Genomic DNA, 20761 nt, shown 5'->3' with positions numbered 1-20761 from the left:
TGCATCCAAAGATGTTCAGTGCCATAGTAACCTTGACTACAAAAGGCAACATGCTTGTTGTGGCGGTTGGTCGCAGGAAGTGACACAATACTGACAGCTTCCCGAGAAAACTGCAGCCTTCCTATGCACTGTTAAACAGAGGTGCATGTATTTTTTTCTACATATGCAGCTGGGAGGGCAAAACTTCCTGTGAGCTGGCCTCTTTCTTGCTGGTTTCCCTGCAGCTTCATGTGCTCCTTCTACCTGATTCTGAAATTCCTCTTCCTTTGGCCAGAACAGAAAAGGTGCCCATTTTGAAAGTATGTTGCTCGTACCCAATGAGATTTCAAAAGGTTGTAGAGTCACTACAAACCGCTTTAAGAAAGGAACCACTATAAATTATGAACAAAATGTCTCCCAAGCTTTTAAATGACAGTAGGTGAGTATCCCATATAATGCTAGAATGCTCATAGGAATACAGGAGGAGTAGGCCATTCAGTCTATTCAGCCTGCCCTGCCATTCAATATGATCATGGCTGATCATCCACTCCAATGCCTTTTTCCCCACACTATCCCCATATTCCTTTATGTCATTTGTGTTTAGAAATTTGTCAATATCTGCTTTAAACATACTCAATGACTGAGCTCCACAGCCCTCTGGGGTAGAGAATTCCAAAGATTCACAACCCTCTGAGTAAAGAAATTTCTCCTCATCTCTCTCTGAAGTAGCTTCCCCCATATTTTGAAATTGTGTCTCCTGGTTCTAGACTCCCCAGCCAGGGGAAACATCTTAGCTGCATCTACCCTGTCTATCCCTTTAAATATTTTGTAGGATTCAAGGAGATCACCTCTCATCTTTTGAAACTTTAGAGAATACAACCCCAGTTTCCCCAATCTCTCTTCATAGGACAGTCCCGCCATCCCGGGAACAAGTCTGGTGAACCTTTGTTGCACTCCCTCTATGGCAATAATATCCTTCCAAAGGTAAGCGGACCAAAACTGCACACAGTATTTGAGGTGTGGTCGAACCAAGCTTCTACATAATTGAAGCAAGGCTTCACTACTCCTGTACTCAAATCCTCTTGCAATAAAGGGTAACATACCATTAGCCTTCCCAATTGCTCACTGCACCTGCATGTTAGCTTTCAGTGATTTATTGACGAGGACGCCCAGGTCCCTTTGTATATCTACACTTTCTAATCTCTTAACATTTAAGAAATACTCTGCACATCTATTCCTCCTACCAAGGTCCCCTTACCTTAGAGAGGTTCATAATCTGTACTGCCCCCGATTTGTGGGCAGTTTGAGGAAGTAGTGGTAACAGCGCCAATTCACCTGAAAAATCACTGGAGGTCTTAGTTACATCAACTGACCCCCATTTCAATAGTTCAGTTGGGCCCCCAACTGTTTCAGGCAACAACATTGGCGATCTAAAATGGAAAGCCACACAAAAACTAGATTCCAGCACTACGCTGGCATTTTGTTTTGCAATACTAATCACACTATTGTCCCATTTATAGGCATAAATGGGGTGGTAACAAGACTAAAATTGGTGTCACAGTTTGCAGCACTCTGTTATAAAAGCCTCTTATTTAGTCCTCCAAAACATGTTCAGCTTTCATCTGTCTTTCTTGTGAGCACCAGTCTAGTTGTTATCTCTTTTGAGCATCTTACTAAGCAATAGAGTTCACCCAAAAATAAACTTGACAGTCTACAAAAAGATCTCACCACTGAACTATCCTGTTCATCTGTATCATAAATAATGCAACTTATTCCATGTCATTGTCCCTGTGCTTAATACGTTGAGATTAATTAAATGAACCTGGTCATCCTTACTATGTCTATGGCTATGTCTATACTTAAACTACTAGACATTGATAGCTTAAAAAAAAACTACAATTAAATTTTCAGCCAATGAGAGCAAAAACAAAATGTTTCAAAATGTTGAAAAATTAGTTATAAAGAGCTGTCAGAGGTCTATACAGTTATTACAGTAACGTTATTAGCATCTGATGGGCATTGCTTCTGTAATATTGGAGATTACAGTGTCACATTGAGTAATTGGGGGCTCAGAATTCCTCCAAGCTTGCAGTCTAAAGATCGAGGTTTACCTTGGTTTCAATTATGCAAGATAAAACTGCAGTGTAATTTTAATTAGTGGAAAAAATATATAGTACAGAAAGGAAAAGCATTAGTCAGCTCTTATTATATCAGTATAATAATTCTTATTATATCAGTATAAGGGACGGCACAGTGGCTAGCACCGCAGCCTCATAGCTCCAGCGACCCGGGTTCGATTCTGGGTACTGCCTGTGTGGAGTTTGCAAGTTCTCCCTGTGACCGTGTGGGTTTCCACCGGGTGCTCCGGTTTCCTCCCACAACCAAAGACTGGCAGGTTGATAGGTAAATTGGCCATTGTAAATTGCCCCTAGTGTAGGTAGGTCGTAGGAGAATTGTAGGGATGTGGTAGGGAATATGGGATTAATGTAGGATTAGTATAAATGGGTGGTTGATAGTTGGCACAGACTCGGTGGGCCAAAGGGCCTGTTTCAGTGCTGTATCTCTAAATAAATAAAAAGTCTGTTACAGATCTACAGAAAGATTAGATTTTGATTTAAAAAACTTTGGTCTCAAATTATATGGTGTATAGATCCTTGATGTGTTCCTCTGAAATTCATCCCTTCTACTATTTTAGTGGAGGCATTAACATTAAAAGGTTTAAAGTAAACAGATTATCTCCACTAAATAGCAAACTAAAAAAGAATTTCAGACAGATAGAGTTAAGTAGGTTCATTACCCCCATCAAATATAGACTTTATATGATAAAAAGCCAAATGCAATAGTGAGCCCTTTGGGCCAGCATAAATATTGTATCTACACATCAGCAAAGTTCTTGCATTTAGCAGAGTCAAAATGGTAGGCTATTTCTGGTTTCACAAAATTTTTCAAAAAAACGATGAATTAAACCCTGTGTCTTTTTCACATCATGGTGGTAGGCAGATCTATGCTGTAATTTATTACTGGAAGCAGAATTAAGAGAATTATACAGTTATAAAAGGCATCATTGTGGAGAAGCAGCTAGAAAAACATGAGCCAGAAGGTGAAGTATGGAGGAGTAGCAGCTTCACCAGCATTAGAAGGCAAGTACAAAAATGAGGCATTCCCCAGGAGTGACAAAATCCGAACACAAGAAATGACGTGACATTTTTAATATACACGCACACCAGTGAATCTACCATGATATTGACAAAAAGTCAGGCAATATGCTGTTTTATAATTAGGATAGGAGTATTTTAAAAACACCAAAGCTTAAATGGGACTAAAATAAAAACTCAAATATCTGGTGTGAGACTAAACAGCAGTAGTAGTTAAAAGAAACATACTAGAGTGGCAGTAAAAAAATACACATGAATACCAGATGTGAGATTAAAGAAAACACGAAGTGCTCCTTGCACGAACGCTACAGTTATAGAATAAATGCAATCAGAATCTGGAGTCAGGACTGATCTGACACCAGAGCCTAGCAGAAGGACATTGCCTTAATTAACATATGATTTACACTGCATTTTTGTTTGGCACTAGCACAAAGTGTTAACGCCAATGCTAAACGTGTAGTGCAAATGTACCCTTAAATCATGAAATCAAGACAGGGAACAAAAACCAGAAGAGCTGTACTTAATGGAAAACCAATGCTAAGATCAGGACTATAAAAGTATTAGGGAGTTTAAACTACCATTGCCCCTCTAACCTTCCCCCATTACTCCATGCCCTCTATTATAGCTCCCTACCCTACATCAACCCTACTGAATGCTCTCCGAATCACCACTAGCTGAATTATCATCTTTCTTCAAGAATCATCCCTCCTGCACCCCCTCCTACCCCCTTGCTCCCTCCCCTGCTCAACACAAGAGCACAAATTTCAGCTCGTTTTCCTGTTTTATATTTGCATTTGGCCTATCCCCTCCCTTGCACCCATCCTAACTTTACCCACTCCCTTGCTTTTTCATCCATACCTCTTCCTCTCATCCCCCTCTATCATTCATATTAATATTCCCTGCACTGCACAAAATAATCTGTGTGGGTTCCTAGCTCAGTGCTGGGAAACCAGAACAAAAAGGGGGCTCATTGGGCATGAGATACAATATGCAAAGGTGAAGGCCTCAAAATTCAACATATGCCTCAACGTCTTCTGAAATGGAGTGGGCAAGCAGTGGTGGCATTTAGGCTGACATAGAACTGTATCAGCAGTAATGAGCAAAAAAATGGGTGTGTCACCCAATGTAAACAGGGAGTTTCAGATGGGAAGATCACAGTTACCATGAGTATAGTAGCATAGCAACTATGTTACTGCACTAGTAATCCAGAGGACTGGACAAAAGATTCAGAGACGTGTTCAAATTCCACCATGGGAGCTGGGAAATTTAAATTCAATTAATTAAATAAAAATGTAGAATAAAAAAGGTAGTATCAGTAACAGTGATCATGAACCTACTGGATTGTCATACAATTCCATCTAGTTCACTAAAGTCCTTTAGAGAAGGAAATCTACTATCCTTACCCAGTGTGGCCTACATGGGAGTCCAAACCTATAACAATGTGGTTGATTCCTAACTGCCCTCTAAAATGGCCTAGCAAGATACTCAGTTGTACCGCTATGAAAAAAGTCAAAGAATAATAAAACCAGACAGACCACCTGGCATCGACCTCGGCACCAGAAACAACAAAGGCACACTTTGCTCAATCGACTCTGCAAAGTCCTTCTCACTACTATCTAGGGACTTGTGCCAAATTGGGAGAGTAGTTCCACAAATTAATCAAGCATAGTCATACTGAATCATACCTTACAGCCAATGTCCCAGACTCCGCCATCACCATTCTTGGGTATGTCCTGTCCCACTGGCAGGACAGACCCACCACAGGTGGTGGTGGCACAGTGGTACACATTCAGGGGATGGCCCTTCGAGTCCTCAACATTGACATGGGACCCCATGAAGTCTCATGGCATCAGGTCAAACATAGGCAAGGACACCTCCTGCTTATTACCACATACCACCCTCCTTCAGCTGTTGAATCAGTGCTCCTCTATGTTGAACACCACCTGGAGGAAGCACGGAGGGTAGCAAGAGCACAGAATGTGCTCTGGGTGGGGAACTGCAGCATCCATTACCATGAGTGGCTCAGTAGCACCACTACTGACCGAGCTGGCCCACCCAATCCTGCAGGACACAGCTTCCAAACTGGGTCTGCAGCAGGTGATAAAAGAGAACAATCATGAGCGAAAAACTTACTTCGCGTCACCCTTACCAACCTACCTGTTGTAGATGCAATCCACAAGTGGTCTTAGCCTTCTTGAGTTAGGGAGAGGAAAAATAACCATGGTTCCCACTCTTGATTGCTATCCAGAAATGACTAAACACAATTATACACAAGAACAGAAGAATTAGGAGGAGTGGGCCATTCAGCCCCTCGATCAATAAGATCATGGCTGATCCGAATGTGGCCTCAACTCCAATTTCCTGTCTGCCCCCCCCCCCCCCCCCCCCCCCCCCCCCCCCCATAACCCTTGGCTCCCTTGTCGATCAAAAATCTCAAAAAACTTAGCCTTGAATATATTCAATGACCCAGCCTCCACTGCTCTCTGGGGAAGAGAATTCCATTGACTAAACGACCCTCAGAGAAAAAAAATTCTCATCTAAGTCTTAAATGGGAGACACATAATATTTAAACTGTGTCCCCAAGTTCTAGATTTCCACACAAATGGAAACATCCTCTCAGCACCATCCTGTCACACCCCTCCGGATCTTATATGTTTCAAGAAGATCACGCTCATTCTTCTAAACTCCAATGGGTATAGGCCCAACCTGCTCAACCTTTCCTCATAAGATAGCCCCTTCATCCCAGGAAGCAGTCAAGTGAACCTTCTCTGAACTGTTTTATTGCAATTATATCCTTTGTTAAGTAAGGGCACTAGGACTGTACACAGTACTCCAGATGCTGTCTAGCTAAGGCCCTGTACAGCTGTAGCAACACTTACCTACTTTTATACTCGATTCCCCTTACAATAAACATCAACATTCCATTTGCCTTCCCAATCACTTTCTGTACCTGCATACTAACCTTTTGTGAATCATGTACCAGGACACCCAGGTCTGTCTGTACCACCGAGTTCTGCAGTCTCTCCCCAGTCAAATAATATACCACTTTTCTATTCTTCCTGCCAAAGTGGACAAGTTCACATTTTCCCACATTATACTCCATCTGCCAAACTTTTGATCACTCACTTAATCTATCTAAATCTCTTTGTAATAAAAACAGAATAAGCTGGAAAAACCTCAGCAGGTCTGGCAGCATCTGTGGAGAGAGAAGCAGAGTTAATGTTTCAGGTCAGTGACCTTTCATCAGAACTGACAAAGGTTAGAAATAGAATAGTAGGTTTTAAGCCGAGTTAAGTGGGTGTGGGGAAGAAAGAGAACAAGAGATTAACTGACAAGGTCATGGGACAAAAGACAAAGAGTGTGCGCTAATGGTGTGATGAAAGACAAAGCATTAGTGCAGAGGGAGTGTTAATGACAGAATAATGAGCAGCCCTAGCCAAAAGCACAGAACATGAAAAAAAGTAAGCAGACACATGGTGAAAAAAAGGGAACATAAAATAAAAATTTTAAAAAGTATCAGTCATGCACCGAAATTTTTGAACTCAGTGTTCAGTCCGGTAGGTTGTAGCGTGCCTAATCAGAAAATATGGTGCTGTTCCCCAAGCTTGCGTTGATTATCACTGGAAAACTGCAGGAGGCCCAGGACAGAGATGTGGGCATGAGAGCAGGGTGGCGCGTGTTGAAATGGCAAGCGACCAGAAGCTCAGGGTCCTGTTTTCCGACTGAGCTAAGGTGTTCGAATCACAGAAAGTTTAAAGGCACAGAAAGAGGCAACTTGGCCCATTGAGTCTGTGCTGGCCAAAAAACGATCCACCTACTCTAATCCCACTGTCCAGCATTAGGTCCATAGCCGTGCAGATTACGGCACTTGAGGTGCATATCCAGACTCCTTTTTGAATGATTAGAGGGTTTCTGCCTCAACTACCCTTTCAGGTAGTGAGTTCCAGACCCCCCACCACCCTCTGGGTGAAAAAGATTTTCCTCATCTCCCCTCTAATTTTTCTACCAATCACTTTAAGTCAATGCCCCCTTGTAACTGACCCCTCTGCTAAGGTGAATAGACCCTTCACCGCCACTTTATCCAGACCCCTCAACATTTTGTACATTTCAATCAGATTTCCCCTCAGCCTTCTCTGTTCCAAGGAGAACTACCCCAACCTATCCAATCTTTCCTCATAGCTCCATTTTTCCAGTTCTGGCAACATCCTCGTAAATCTTCTCTGTACCCTCTCTAGTGCAATTGCATTCTTTCTGTAATGAGGTGACCAGAACTGCACACAGTACTCAAATTGTGGCCTAACCAATGAGTTATACATTGGTATAACTCGTAACCTCCATCATAACCTCCCTGCTCTTGTATTCTATACCTCGGCTAATAAAGGAAAGGATTCCATATGCCTTCTTAACCACTTTATCAACCTGTCCTACTACCTTCAGGGATGTGTGGACATTCACTCAAGGTCCCTCACTTCCTCCACACTTCTCAGCATTTTCCCATCACCTCACACTTCCTCAAGTTGAATAGCATTTGCCACTTTTCTGCTCATCTGACCAGACCATCAATATCTTCCTGCAGCCTACACCTATCCTCCTCGTTATCTACCACACGGCCAATCTTTGTGTCGTCTGCACAATTCTTTATCATGTCCCCTACATTTACGTCCAAATGGTTAATATATAACCACAAAAATCAGGGGACCCAGTGTGGAGGTGAGCAGAAAGGCATGGCACTATGCTTAATGGGAAATATAGCCAAGTTAGGAATAGTAGCTTTGCTGAGCTTTGATTTTAAGTGGCAGAAACCACAATGAAATAGTTAAAAGTAAAGGCAGAGCGTGTGAGACTGTAAAGACTAGCCGACACTGGTAATTGCAAGGACATCTGTTCTTTATGGCCTGATTGTGTGACTCCCTGTGGTTTGGAACAAATGGACTCCTGTGAATCAAATGATGTCCATCCCTGTGTGAGTGATAAGGAGTGCTAGGCCCCTCTTATCTTCGTGAGCTGCCACTACTTGTAGCTGCAGACTGCACGAAACACTCAGGAATGTAAACCTAATAGAGATAGCAGGATGCTCCGCAATTACTTGTCACAAGGTAGAGACAAAACTCATGATCCATGTAGGGAGTGAGACCAGAATGGTTATTGATGATTCCTATGCTCTTGCTAATTAGCTTGCTTGTCCACTTTGTTTTATCTTGCTGGTACAAAACAATATTTTATTAGTAACAAGTATGTATTGAGAATGGAGTGTATTGTAACCTCAGTAACAGATGTACTGCATGTCACCACGTGGGTGAAGTCGAATTGTACCGCACTGATTGGTTAAACAAGGGGGTGTAGCATGAATCTTAATGTATAAACAGTAGTACCTGTATCAAAAACTTCACTTACTCTAGTGGGCCAGACAGACTCTGGGTGGAGTCAGTGTCGGTGTATTAGAGTAAGTCAGCCGGCTAAATGCGCAAATAAAGTAATTGATTTTACCTACACACCTGACTCGGTATATTTACTGAACCAGACTGAAGGCAAAAAGAACTCAGATTAACATTTTGGTGTCAGAAGTGGGATCTCAACAGACGACCGCCGATCATCAGCGAAATCAGAATCAGACTAGTCTTGGACGGAGAGAGGGGAAACTGGCCCCCGACGTGAGTAGTTGATATATGACCATGTCGGTTTTCCTCTGTCCCGTAGTCCGATAAAAGTTTGATCACTCGCTGATGGTCAGGTAAGATTGTCTGGACGAGATCAATGATCAGTCTGGCGGATTAGAAAAGATAAGGGTCAGTCGAAGTAGGTACGACTGAGGTTAAGGTTAAAGTAGGTCGTATTAAGCTACGACTGAAGGTTGATTAAAGTCAGTGTCGTTTTAGAACGGCTGACACTCAGGTTCAGTCTGTTTCTTTAGAGGACGGCTGATGGGACTGAGGTAGAATTAAAGTAGGTCGTATTGACTACGACTGAAGGTTATGCGAGGTTGTTTTAGAACGACTGAGATTAAGGTTTTATTTTTTTTTGTGAGTAACTGTTTAGATAATTTGTAAGTAATAATAGTTTGTAATAATAGTTGTAATTATAGTTTGTGATAATAGTTGTGAAGATGGGAAACTGTTTAGAGAGTACTGTGTGATAAATATCCGGATAAAGGGAAAGACTTCAGACAATTATCGGCAGCCTTAAATAAGAAATTAGGAAGCCAATGGCCCTTAAGGGGGACAAAAGACTTGTAAGTAATTAAAAAAAAACCCCAAGAAAAAATCTGGAAACAAAATAAAGGCAATAGGGCCAAAGAATTAATTGGATTATGGAGACAATATTGTCAGGAGAAAAAAATATAGAATCCTCCTATCAAGTTGGCAAGAAAACGCCCTTAAATTAGGAATACCGATTACTGAAGGGGGAAACCAAAAGACTCTAAAAATTCTGTTGATCCCAACATTGACTGCACCTGTTCGTCTCGTGTGTGGTTCGTCCTTTGTTTGTGTTACTGTGTCTATTCGTTTTCTTGTGTCTTGTTTGTTTTCTTTCGTTTTAATGCTGCTTGATTCATAGAAAAGAACTAGGGTTTGAGAAAGTAGAAGGAAGAATGGGCTCGACGGCTTGTAAGGAAGAAGGGTTGCCCCCGGGGACAAGTAAATCATGTCCTCTGGAGAAAGGCGACCCATGTCCGTTTGCCCACTCGAGAAAGACGCAGAAGCGCCACGGTAAAAATGTGTTTTAAAGATAGGTATGTTTTAGAGTAAAAACAAGTTACTGTGTCTTTGATTTGAATGTGAGAATGTTGGAAGCTTCCGCGAATGAATTGAATGTCTGCGATGTACGGCTTGTGTTCTGTACAACTTGCGTTCTGTAAAACTGACTGTCGTTAACTCTTTGTTGTCTGGCCTTAATGAGGAGAGAATGAGTCTGTTACTTTTTCCATTTTTACAAGTGTATATTTTGTGGGAACCTTGAGTCATGTTTTGGTTGTGAATTAGTTGAACCGGTGTGTGTTCCTTGACATCGGGACAGGGAATTTTGAAAGAGATTTGGTATTTTGAATTCATAACCCATTACAGAAATCAATTTTCGAAGTTGTTTGGAATTGAATGAGTGTGAAAAGTGATTGTTGAGTGTGTTCATTTCGATTTAGTGTTGTACACCCATCAACAACTACCCTTTGTTTCCTGCCACTGAGCCAATTTTGTATCCACCTTGCTTCATTTCTCTGGATCCCATGGGATTTTATGTATTTAAAAAAAAACAGTCTGCCATGTGGGACCTTGTCAAAAGCGTTGCTAAAATCCATGTAGATCACATCAACTGCAGTACCCTCATCTATCTTCCTTGTTACTTCTTCAAAAAAAATTTGATCAAGTTGGTCAAACAAGATCTTCCCTTAACAAATCCATGCAGACTATCCTTGATTAACTTGTGCCATTCTAAGTGCCAGTCTATCCTGTCTCTCAGAATGGATTCCAATAATTTTCCCACACTGAGGTTAGACTGACTGGCCTGTAATTATTCAGTCTATCCCTTGCTCCCTTTTTAAACAGAGGTACAACATTAGCAGTTCTCCAATCCTCCGGCACCACACCTGTATCCAGTGAGGACTGGAAAACGATAGTCAGACCTTCTGCTATTTCCTCTCTTGCTTATTTTAACAGCTTAGGGTATATTTCATCTGGCTCTGGTGATTTATCAACTTTTAAGGATGCTAATCCTGTTAATTCTTCCTCTCTCCCTATGTTGATCACATCTGCATTTGGTCTCCCCAATGCTTTTAAATCCCTTTGTAGACTCTTTGGGCTGAATTTCATAACTGCCGCTGTTCTCGGTGGCGAGTTTGAAAGAAGGCGTGGCACATATGCAACTTGTGCACCGCTGAGCCCCCGCGATATTTCATGCAGGGGCTCATTTAAAAGGAGGGGGCGGAATGGCCACCCCTGATGACAGAGGGGGTAGCTGCTCTGTCCCCGGCAACTGGTGCCGCTGCGCTGGTGCCATTTACAAAGGGCTTCAAGCCCTTCATTCGAATTTACATTTTTAAAGTTACATTTCTTTTATTGAATTTTTTACAATTGTCAAAGCTGAAAGTCCCTCTACCACACTCCCCCTCCCCAATGACGACATTATTTTTGGACCTAATAAAAACTTTATTCCCAAGCTGATCTTTCCCCCCACCCCCGAACTTAGTTACCTTTGCCCTTCAACCCCTTCCCTCCATCCCCTCAGCCTTCTCTGCTCCCCCCCCCACCTGTCCTGAAAATTTCACTCCTCCCCCCCACTCTACTAGTGTCACACTGCGGATCTCCAAATGGAGATCTGACCGCGTGGGAGTTCCGACCACTGGCAGGAATATCGGAGTGAGATGGCCGTCGGGTCAAGGTGAGTTACTTTGCATTTATTTGAATTAATTTTAATATTTAAATAATAAACAATGCCTCGCTGCTGCCAGTAAAATGCGGCTGGGCTTTCCAGCCATTGGAGGTCGTGGCGGGCCTCTCCCTGAAGAATTTTCCAGGCCCCCCCGCCAGAACCCCTGCATCAGAAGGCTGGTAAATTTCAGCCCTTTATGTCCTCTTGACAGCTTACTTTCCTACCTATGTCTGTGTCATCAGCAAATTTTGCTACATACACAGTCGGTCCCTTCATCCAAATCATTGATATAGATTGTAAATAGTTGAGGTACCAGCATGGATCCCTGTGGCACTCCACTATTAACAGCTTGTCAACTCAAAAATGACCCATTCATCCCTACTTTCTGCTTCCCGTTAGCTAACCAACCCTCTATCCATGCTAATATGACTACAACCAAGCTGGAGAGCAAAATGTTGACGATGTGCTAGAATCTTCTGTGATGCTCAATGGTCAAACAGCTTGCTGGCACTTACCAACAAAGATGCAAATTTGAAGAATAGTCACTTATGCTAGGTACCAGAGAGTGACTGGTGCCAATCAAACTGTACTGAAGCAAGCAGCTAATACTTTCAGGAGAAAAGGGGTAATACTGGCAGAAAAGAATAAGAAAATTAAAAAAAAACTATGAGAAACACAGTTAAGTTTAATATATAATTTGAAGCACAACACTCACCTTCTTTACCCATTGAAGAATCGGCTTCTTTTACATTAATGGCTAATTTTACTACTGCATTTTGAACAGTATCAGATTGTAAATGGATACCATCATGATTTCTCAGCTGTAAAGTGGATATGTGGTACTCTTGTGAGTCTGGAGTGTCTGTACCAATACTTCTGTCCTCATCTGCAAATTGTTTATAAAACAAGTCATCTTCCACAATTCTTTTATTTTCACACCTCCTCTCAATTTCCAAAAACGCTTCCAACATCTGGATAGCTTCCCCTGTGGGAGGTTTACATTGGATTCCTTTATTGTCCTCAATGGTAAGCAATGCAAGTGGCTGGATTTCATTTGATATGCTTTCAGAAAGACTTGTCGCGATGTCTCTCAAGCTGGTTTCTTCCACTTTCTTTCCTGGTTGTTCAAGTGTTCTACTATGCCTATCATTAGTTACTATATTTAGATCACTGGGACTACAAGCAGCACTTGTGCCTTCCCACTCATCTAAAGGGCCAAAAATGAAAAGAAAAAAAAAGTTAATTTAGAATTCATATTCCTTAGTTCATTGCAATATTAATGTACCCAACCGAAGATTGAATTTTAAGGCAAGACCAGAAAGTTACAATTATATCTGTTTTGTTGGTATTTAAAAAAAGGTAGGATATATAGAAATACAATAGTTATTTAACAAATAGATTTTACTGATTTATCCAACTCAGCAGGAAAGTGGTATCAAATTAATCCTGAATGCTGTAAAAAGAAAAATCACTACTTTGCCAAAATGTAGGGTTTATTAGTTAGTGGTACAGTCAAAAATAAAACTAGTGAAGCAGACCAATGTGAACCTTGGGTGCTCATGAGTTACACAGACTGAAACCACTGATTAGCTTATTTTTGGATAGTGTCTCATTTTTCAATTGTATTGTTCAACACAGTGCAGATTCAAAGGCCAAATGATCTCCTTCTGAGCTGTATTATCTATGAACACAAGATTTACTTGAACAGATCACCAGAATGGACGAAGGAGTTTATACTGTAGTCCCATACCTTCGTCTTCTTCCCATTTAAGGTCCTCAGAGCATGTGCTTTGTTCTGCTCTTTCTTTTAAAGCTGTTCTCCTAGCTTCCTCCTACACAATGGTTAAAAAAAGTAATAAGATTACAATTTTCTATCATGCCTTTTTATATATTGCAGAAGCTCTTCTACTTCAATTTGTTGCTCACCCGACCCTACTTACATCTGCAGAAAGTCTGTTATGTCCAGAAATGATAGATCTGAATTGCTGGCCTGTACAACAATCAGTTTCATCAGTAAAGACTGTTTATACTTGATGCAAACAGCACTGCTTGGACCCTCAGAAAACTGCTAGCAATGACCACAATTATAAATGCAGTGTTCCAATTAGCTCAATTTTGGCATGGCTTTATCTCTACTTCTATTTATTTATTTAGAGATACTGCACTGAAACAGGCCCTTCGGCCCACCGGGTCTGTGCCGACCAACAACAACCCATTTATACTAACCCTACATTAACCCCATATTCTCTACCACATCCCCACCATTCTCCTACCACCTACTAGGGGCAATTTACAATGGCCAATTTACCTATCAACCTGCAAGTCTTTGGAGGTGGGAGGAATCCGGAGCACCCGGCGGAAACCCACGCAGACACAGGGAGAACTTGCAAACTCCACACAGGCAGTATCCAGAACAGAACCCGGGTCGCTGGAGCTGTGAGGCTGCGGTGCTAACCACTGCGCCGCAGTGATAAATATTAAAGACAAGTGAACATGAAGGTTGGTTCTGCTATCTCACAGTCTCAGTGGCGGGGGTCGGGGGTGGTGGCAGTGGAGATGGTCACTTGGAAGGAACATGGGTCGGAAATAGGGCTGCTACGCTCAACATTCCTGCTCCTACAGATAATGAGACTGTGGAATTACCTGGGAGAGAACAGTTTGGTATCATGTTGCTAGCATCATAAGCTGACTTCTGCCCATATGATAGTGCTATTTGAAGAAAAATAATCAACGTCACTTATGTGGAAGTGGCAGTTACGCTACAAATGATCTTAGCTACAGAAACACAATATTCAGTAGAATATTTAGTAGAATTGTTGTCCCCGAGTTTCACCAATAGGAGAATTCCCCCCCATTCTCAAATCCCCTTTTCTTTCCTTAGTCTCTGATTTTCTGTCCCTATCCTTTCTCTCTCTTGAAACAGGCAAATCATAGTACAGCACATTTTCACAAATGATGATCTTCTGATAATCAACCTTACTCTGAGAGATCCCCAGGTGTAACTAGCTATTTGGCCAGAGACATGTCACAAACAAGCATGACCACAACATTCATTTAAAAGGGCATTCACAGCAGTTATTAGATGGAGAATCCTATTTACTTTCACTCCTCCACCCTGCCATCACTGTCCAGAGATGCTGAAATTAATTTTGGTGCCCATACTGTGGCTCTTTACTGTTGTTTTGCCCAGAAAATGTCAATCCAGTGCTGACCTGATGAAACTGATAGACTCTATAGAAATACCGACACCAAAAGTCAACATGATTAACTTCAGAAGGAACCTGTGAAAAACAAAAAAAAAAATTGGGCAAATTCAACAATATAGCCAGTTAGGAATACACAATACAAATAAATGTTATAGCAAAAATGTAAAGTAGTGTTTATTAATAAAACAATGCTTCTCAAGTTACATGAAACTAAAAGGTTTGCTTAAATTAACATAGCTCAATTCCTTCACAGAAGTGAGATTACAAGTTTAATCCTTGAAAAAAAAATAGAACTTTTGCTGAAAAACAACAATGTTCCAAATTTACTAGATACCATATTAAAAATTTAAATATGTTTTTTCAAACTGAATTTTTAAATATTTTCTGCAGCATATTTGGAGAATTTGCTTTTGCTACACAATAATTTTTTTCACACAGATGCAAAGTAATAATAATGAAATCAGGCTTATATATATGCAAAATACTGCAGATGCTGGAAATCTGAAATAAATACAGAAAGTGCTGGAAATTCTCAGCAGGTTAGGCAGTATCTGTGGAGAGAGAAACAGAGCTAACATTTCAAGTCAGTGACCTTTCATCAGAACAGACCTTTCTGCTTCTCTCTCCAGATGCTGCCTGACGTGCCGAGTATTTTCAGCACTCTGTTTTTATTTGCATGTATATATATAGTTGTATGCATCTCAGCTAATTATTTTAATTCACGATAAACACTTTTGAAAATTATACCAGTTTTGTGTAAAGATCTCTTATTAGTGGATTATTGACTAAGAGATCGGATATTGCGCACTTCTCATCTTCCAAGCTGAAGCTCAACAACCAGAAGTTATATTGTTCTGCAGACACAAAATATTTACATAGAATAAGAAAAAAAATTGAGCCAATTCAACTAATTCTCTGAAAACAAGCAATCTTTAAAATGCAGTATTCAATTTTTTTGGAAATAGTTTGAATATTCTAATTTACAGAAAAATGTTTTCTGCAGGTTAGACCAAGCTACTCACTAAATATTTGGCCAATGGACATCACATGTACTGATTTTTTCATTAGGCACTTTCAAAGCACAAGTGAGGCTGAGCCACGTTGATAAAAGCACCAGGACCGGATGAGATGTATCCAAGGATAGAGGGAAGTGAGAGTGGAAATTTCAGAAGAACTGGCCACAATTTTCCAGTTTTCCTTAGACTCACAGGTGGTGATAGAGGACTGGTGGGGAAACTTCTAGAAACAATAATTCGGGACAAAATTAATAGGGACATGGACAAATGCAGATCAATCAAGAAAAACCAGCACGGATGTGTCAAGGGAAAAATAGTGTTTAACTAACTTGCTGGAATTTTTTGAAGAGGTAACAGAGGGGTTTGATGAGGGCAATGCTGTTGATGTAGTGTACATGGACTTCCAGAAGGCATTTGATAGAGTACTGCGTAACAGACTTGTGAGCAAAGTTATAGTTCATGGAATAAAAGGGACAGTAGCAATATGGATACAAAATTGGCTGTGTGACAGGAAACAGAAAGTGATTAATGGAGGTTTTTCGGTTTGGAGGAAGGTTTGTAATGGAGTTCCCCAGGGGTTAATGTTGGGACCCTTGCTCTTCCTGATATATATTAATGACCTAGACTTTGGTGTTGAGCACAATTTCAAAATTTGTGGATGATATGAAACTTGAAAGCTTTGTGAACTGTGAGGAGGATAGTGTTGAACTTCAAAAAGGACATAAACAAGTTGGTGGAATGGGTGGACAAGTGGCAGATGAAGTTCAATATGGATAAATGTCAAGTGATTCATTTTGGTAGGAAGATCATGGACACACTATATAAAATAAAGTGCATAATTCTAGAAGGTGCGCATAAGCAGAGGAGCCTGGGTATATATATGTATAAGTCATCGAAGCTGGCAGGACAGGTTGAGAGCGCGGTTAATAAAGCATACAGTATTCTAGGCTTTATTAATAGGAGCATAGCAAATAAGAGCAAGGAAGTTATGTTGAACTTGTACAAGACACTAGTTCAGCCTCAGCTGGAGCATTGCGTCCAGTTCTGGACAAAGATGTGAAGGCATTGGAAAGTGTAGAAAAGATTCACAAGAATGGTTCCAGAAATGAAGACCTTCAGTTATGAAGATAGACTGGAGAAGTTGGGACTGTTTTCCTTAGAGAAGTGAAGGCTAAGAGATGCCTCGATAGAGGTATTCATGAGGGGTCTGGACAGAATAGATGGGGGAAAAAGTGTTTCCACTCGTGAAAGTATCAAGAATGAGAGGGTACAGATTTAAAGTAATTGGCAAAAGAAACAAAAAAGCGACATGAGGAAAAACCTTTTCACGCAGTGAGTGGTTAAGGTCTGGAACGGACTGCCTGAGAGTGTGGTTACGGCAAGTTTAATTGAGGCATTTGAAAGGAAATTAGACGGTTATCTGAAAAGGAAGAACGTGCAGGGTTACGGGGAAATGACACCAGATGAATTGCTTATTCGGAGAGCCAGTGCAGACACTATGGGCTGAATGACCTCCTTCTGTGAATTCTGTGATTCTGTGATGTGAGGAGGCTGAAGCCAGGAATTTCAATGTTAGCCAAATCTCAGATGTGCAAGTCAGGTGAATATCCAAGGAATTGCCTTGTACTACAATTATAAATATGGTGAAAATGGCAAGTCTTGTCTATCACACAGGGCAGAGGGAACAACCTATCTGCACTTTGTTGTCCTATTACCATGGATGCATCTATTCTGAAACATTAATATATTTTGGTCTCATTAGAGTAGCCAAATTGTCTCTCCTGGTAACTATGCAACATGCTTGAAAATGAAGGTCAGGTATTGGCTGTGATATAAAAGCAACTGGTGTTAAGCCTGAGCAAAAAGATAACTAAATTCTGGACAGCCACTTCCATCCATGCTGTTATCATGGATACATTTTATAATGTCAATTAAACATCTTATTAAAATTGTAGGTCTTTGATGATTGAAAGGAACGGATCACCTTGTTTACTATTTTGGATCAAAAAAAAAAAATCAGACTACTAACAGGAGCAGCAGTTCTTGCACACATTTGAGATGTGTGGAGGCTTGTCTTCTCCAATTCAATGAAGTGAGCAGGCAGTAAAAACATGGCTCCCATTTGTATTGTTGTGCAATAGCACCAATACTACATTCTTGACTGCAGTAAGAATGTAACAGTCTGTTTGTCTCACTTTATTCTCCTCTTTCTGTCTTTGATTTATTTTTCTGTCATACTTTTGCTAGATCTTTCTTTTGTTTATTCTGCCCACATTTTTGTTTTATCCCAGTCTCTTCATTTTTCCAATGTGCTTTTCTCTTATAGTCTCTGACATTCCATTAGCTGGTTGTGAGCATATTCCAATTGGAGTTCTCTTTTGTTTATTCTTGATTGAGGTGGGCTAGAGTGTTTCTCATTAAATATACTTAATCAGGCACAATGCATTCTGTAGAAACACTGACACAAATTTGGGTCTTGCTTTAGATATTCTTTTTCAGACACTTCTATAGAAACGACAGTCTGAGCGCCTCAATTTCAGGGGCATCTTGCACTGTATCGAACCATGCAATAGCACATCCTTGTGATCTACACTGGATATTGTGTCATTTGCATATGCCCTCATGTATGCTGTTCTTCTTGAAGGCAGGTTGAAAAATATGTGGCAAGATGGGGCTGAATACAAATAGTTAAGCTGCTTTATTTTACATGCAAGTCAACAGTGTACAGTTATGAATTGAGTGGGTCCATGCAATCACTACAACAGATACAGAATAAACAAACATGCCATGTTTCCCTACATCAGTGGGTCATGTTGCTTGACAAACAAAACAACTTTAATAATCCTGCATCCTAACCATCTAAATCTTTCGAGAGCTTCACGACTACAGAAGCAAGTGTCCTGCACTATTTAAGTTAGTTTTGCCCAATGGCAAACAGTTGAAACACACTAGGAATAGACTGGAATTTAAGCTTTAGATCTGACTTCAGCTACAAGGAATAGCAGTTTAGTGAGTGAAGTAATTTGTAGCTTTCTAGCCATGACGTATGTAATCGATCAGTACAGACACAATAAGTGAACACAATTGAAGCATTTATGATGAGTCACTATGTAAAATGATCCAGTGCATAAAAGTTAGAATATGGAAACCAAATACTTTAGAAGCAATTTTGCTTGCAGCTCTCTAACAGATTACAGCATTTTGTTTCAGCTTACCATCTGGTTTACTGCAATATGTTGCAGGATCAGCCTCAAGGTTACAGAGCCGAACCTATGAAATAAAAATGTTAAAAAGAAAGGTAACTATTTCTTAAGTAACTTTTGTTCTTCCACTCACATTTGACTATTGTATGCCAATATTGTAGATACCTTAGCACCATCGTATGGTTCGCTAATTCTGATCTGAATGTCCTTTACCGTTTTCACATAAGAAGGGACAGATTCTTCCACTGTCGGAGCAAATGCATCAGAGATAGCTCCAAGCAAGCTTGAAAGCCCCTTGCTGAATGCCTGACCTCCTTCTGTGTGTTCCTCAACCTAGAAGAGAAGATGAGCACCAAAATAAATCCTGTATAGTTCTGCAGTCTGTAAGTAATGTGTTCAACTTGAACATGGGGGTGGGGGAGGAAATGACAGCAACTTAATTTGAGAGTTTAAGATTATGTACTGTACTTGCCAGACCATAAGATGCACCAGGATTTAAAAAAATATATTTTGGTATAATCTTCAGACCACAAAGATGGATGGAAATTTTAGGCAACTTCCCCCCACCCCCACCCCAGTGTGTCTTATGGTCCAGCAAATTCAGTAAGCCCAGGGAAATCAGTGAACTTGATAACCGAAAGGTTCTGCAAACATTTTTGGAATCAGATTAAATATCATTCCACATTTTAACTCTCAAATTCATAAATTTTCAATTACAATGTTGCTGGAACACAAATACTGAAAAAAGATATTTTATCTTATGTTACTGGAAAACATTGTTAACTGTACCATAACCACATTAGTTTACTTGCTGAAATCTCAACAGAACTAAAACTGCTGTCATGCAAAGACCTAAATAATGGGAGTATAAAACCATTAAAAAATGGGAGTATATATAAAGGTTATGTTATATGTTATTAAAGCAAACAGAAACAAGTTCCCTTAAAGGAACTTGATGACTTCCACTTGCTTTATCTGAACATGTTTATTCTTTCTTACAAACAAAATAGTACATTTAATAACAGATATGGATTCAGGAACTTGGTTTATAGTCTAAATTATAATAAGTATAAACTCACATTTAGTTTCTCTTTGAATGCTAAAGCTGTGGCGGCAAGCGTAGTCACAGTATCATGTTGAATAATCTGAGTGAATTCAGCCAGATCGCGTGTCAAAAACTCCACAGCTTTCGCAGACTATGAATTCAAAAAAATATAAAAAGGTAGCAGCTTTAATCCCATCATACACAAGTTTGAAATCATTGCAGGGAGTATAGTTGTTCTTACTGAACAGTAGACACATTGCCAACATTCTTATTCCACCAGTGGACAGGATGGCAATGCCATCAAAAAGCCAAAAAACTTATACAACTGTTTCTTGTTCCTATAAGATCAGAGCTATGATTTTCCTATGGAGCCTCTATCTGGGTACGTGATGACAGTGCAATCTTAGTACACATGAAACAACTATGCTAAAATTACCTTGGTTTCTGATTCAGCCTAACTTGCAACATGTGAACAAATTCCAGGGATCAATAATGCTGGATAATGAGTAGGAAACCATATGCTACTGTGAGCCTGTTTGGTTAAAGAGGCAAAGGCCATAAATTTTAAACCATTTCTACAAATTGTCATGCTAGCAGTAGGGTGACATGGTTTTCAGACATGGTAATTGAGATCTTGCTGGAGCAAATACATGAGATTCTTTTGCCCCTCCAATGGCTACTGCCGCATGACTACATAAACACAAACAATAACAGAAATGGAAGCATTTAGCTGATGTGGCTGCAACACAGACAGAAATTTTATTACCTTACCAGGTCCAACAGGATAGACAAATCT

At 40.4% G+C, this 20761-nt stretch overlaps 1 protein-coding gene across 2 annotated transcripts in view; it reads right to left on the bottom strand.

Annotated features, from left to right (window-relative positions):
• LOC137359843 (BSD domain-containing protein 1-like) overlaps positions 1–20761 on the bottom strand; it is a 37546-nt gene that overhangs the window by 9949 nt on the left and 6836 nt on the right. For both annotated transcript variants that reach the window (XM_068025540.1, XM_068025538.1), the window contains exons 4-10: positions 20000–20116; positions 19086–19253; positions 18933–18987; positions 15449–15555; positions 14708–14776; positions 13246–13327; positions 12211–12702 (exon numbers count right to left, since the gene is read on the bottom strand). In XM_068025540.1, the coding sequence (XP_067881641.1) occupies positions 12211–12702; positions 13246–13327; positions 14708–14776; positions 15449–15555; positions 18933–18987; positions 19086–19253; positions 20000–20116 (1090 nt within the window). The remainder of the gene's footprint in view (positions 1–12210; positions 12703–13245; positions 13328–14707; positions 14777–15448; positions 15556–18932; positions 18988–19085; positions 19254–19999; positions 20117–20761) is intronic.

This window comes from Heterodontus francisci, chromosome 3 (assembly GCF_036365525.1).
Source record: "Heterodontus francisci isolate sHetFra1 chromosome 3, sHetFra1.hap1, whole genome shotgun sequence".
NCBI classification, from domain to species: domain Eukaryota; kingdom Metazoa; phylum Chordata; class Chondrichthyes; order Heterodontiformes; family Heterodontidae; genus Heterodontus; species Heterodontus francisci.
The sequence above is the reverse complement of the archived record's forward strand: the minus strand, read 5'-3'. Positions and strand labels throughout refer to the sequence as shown.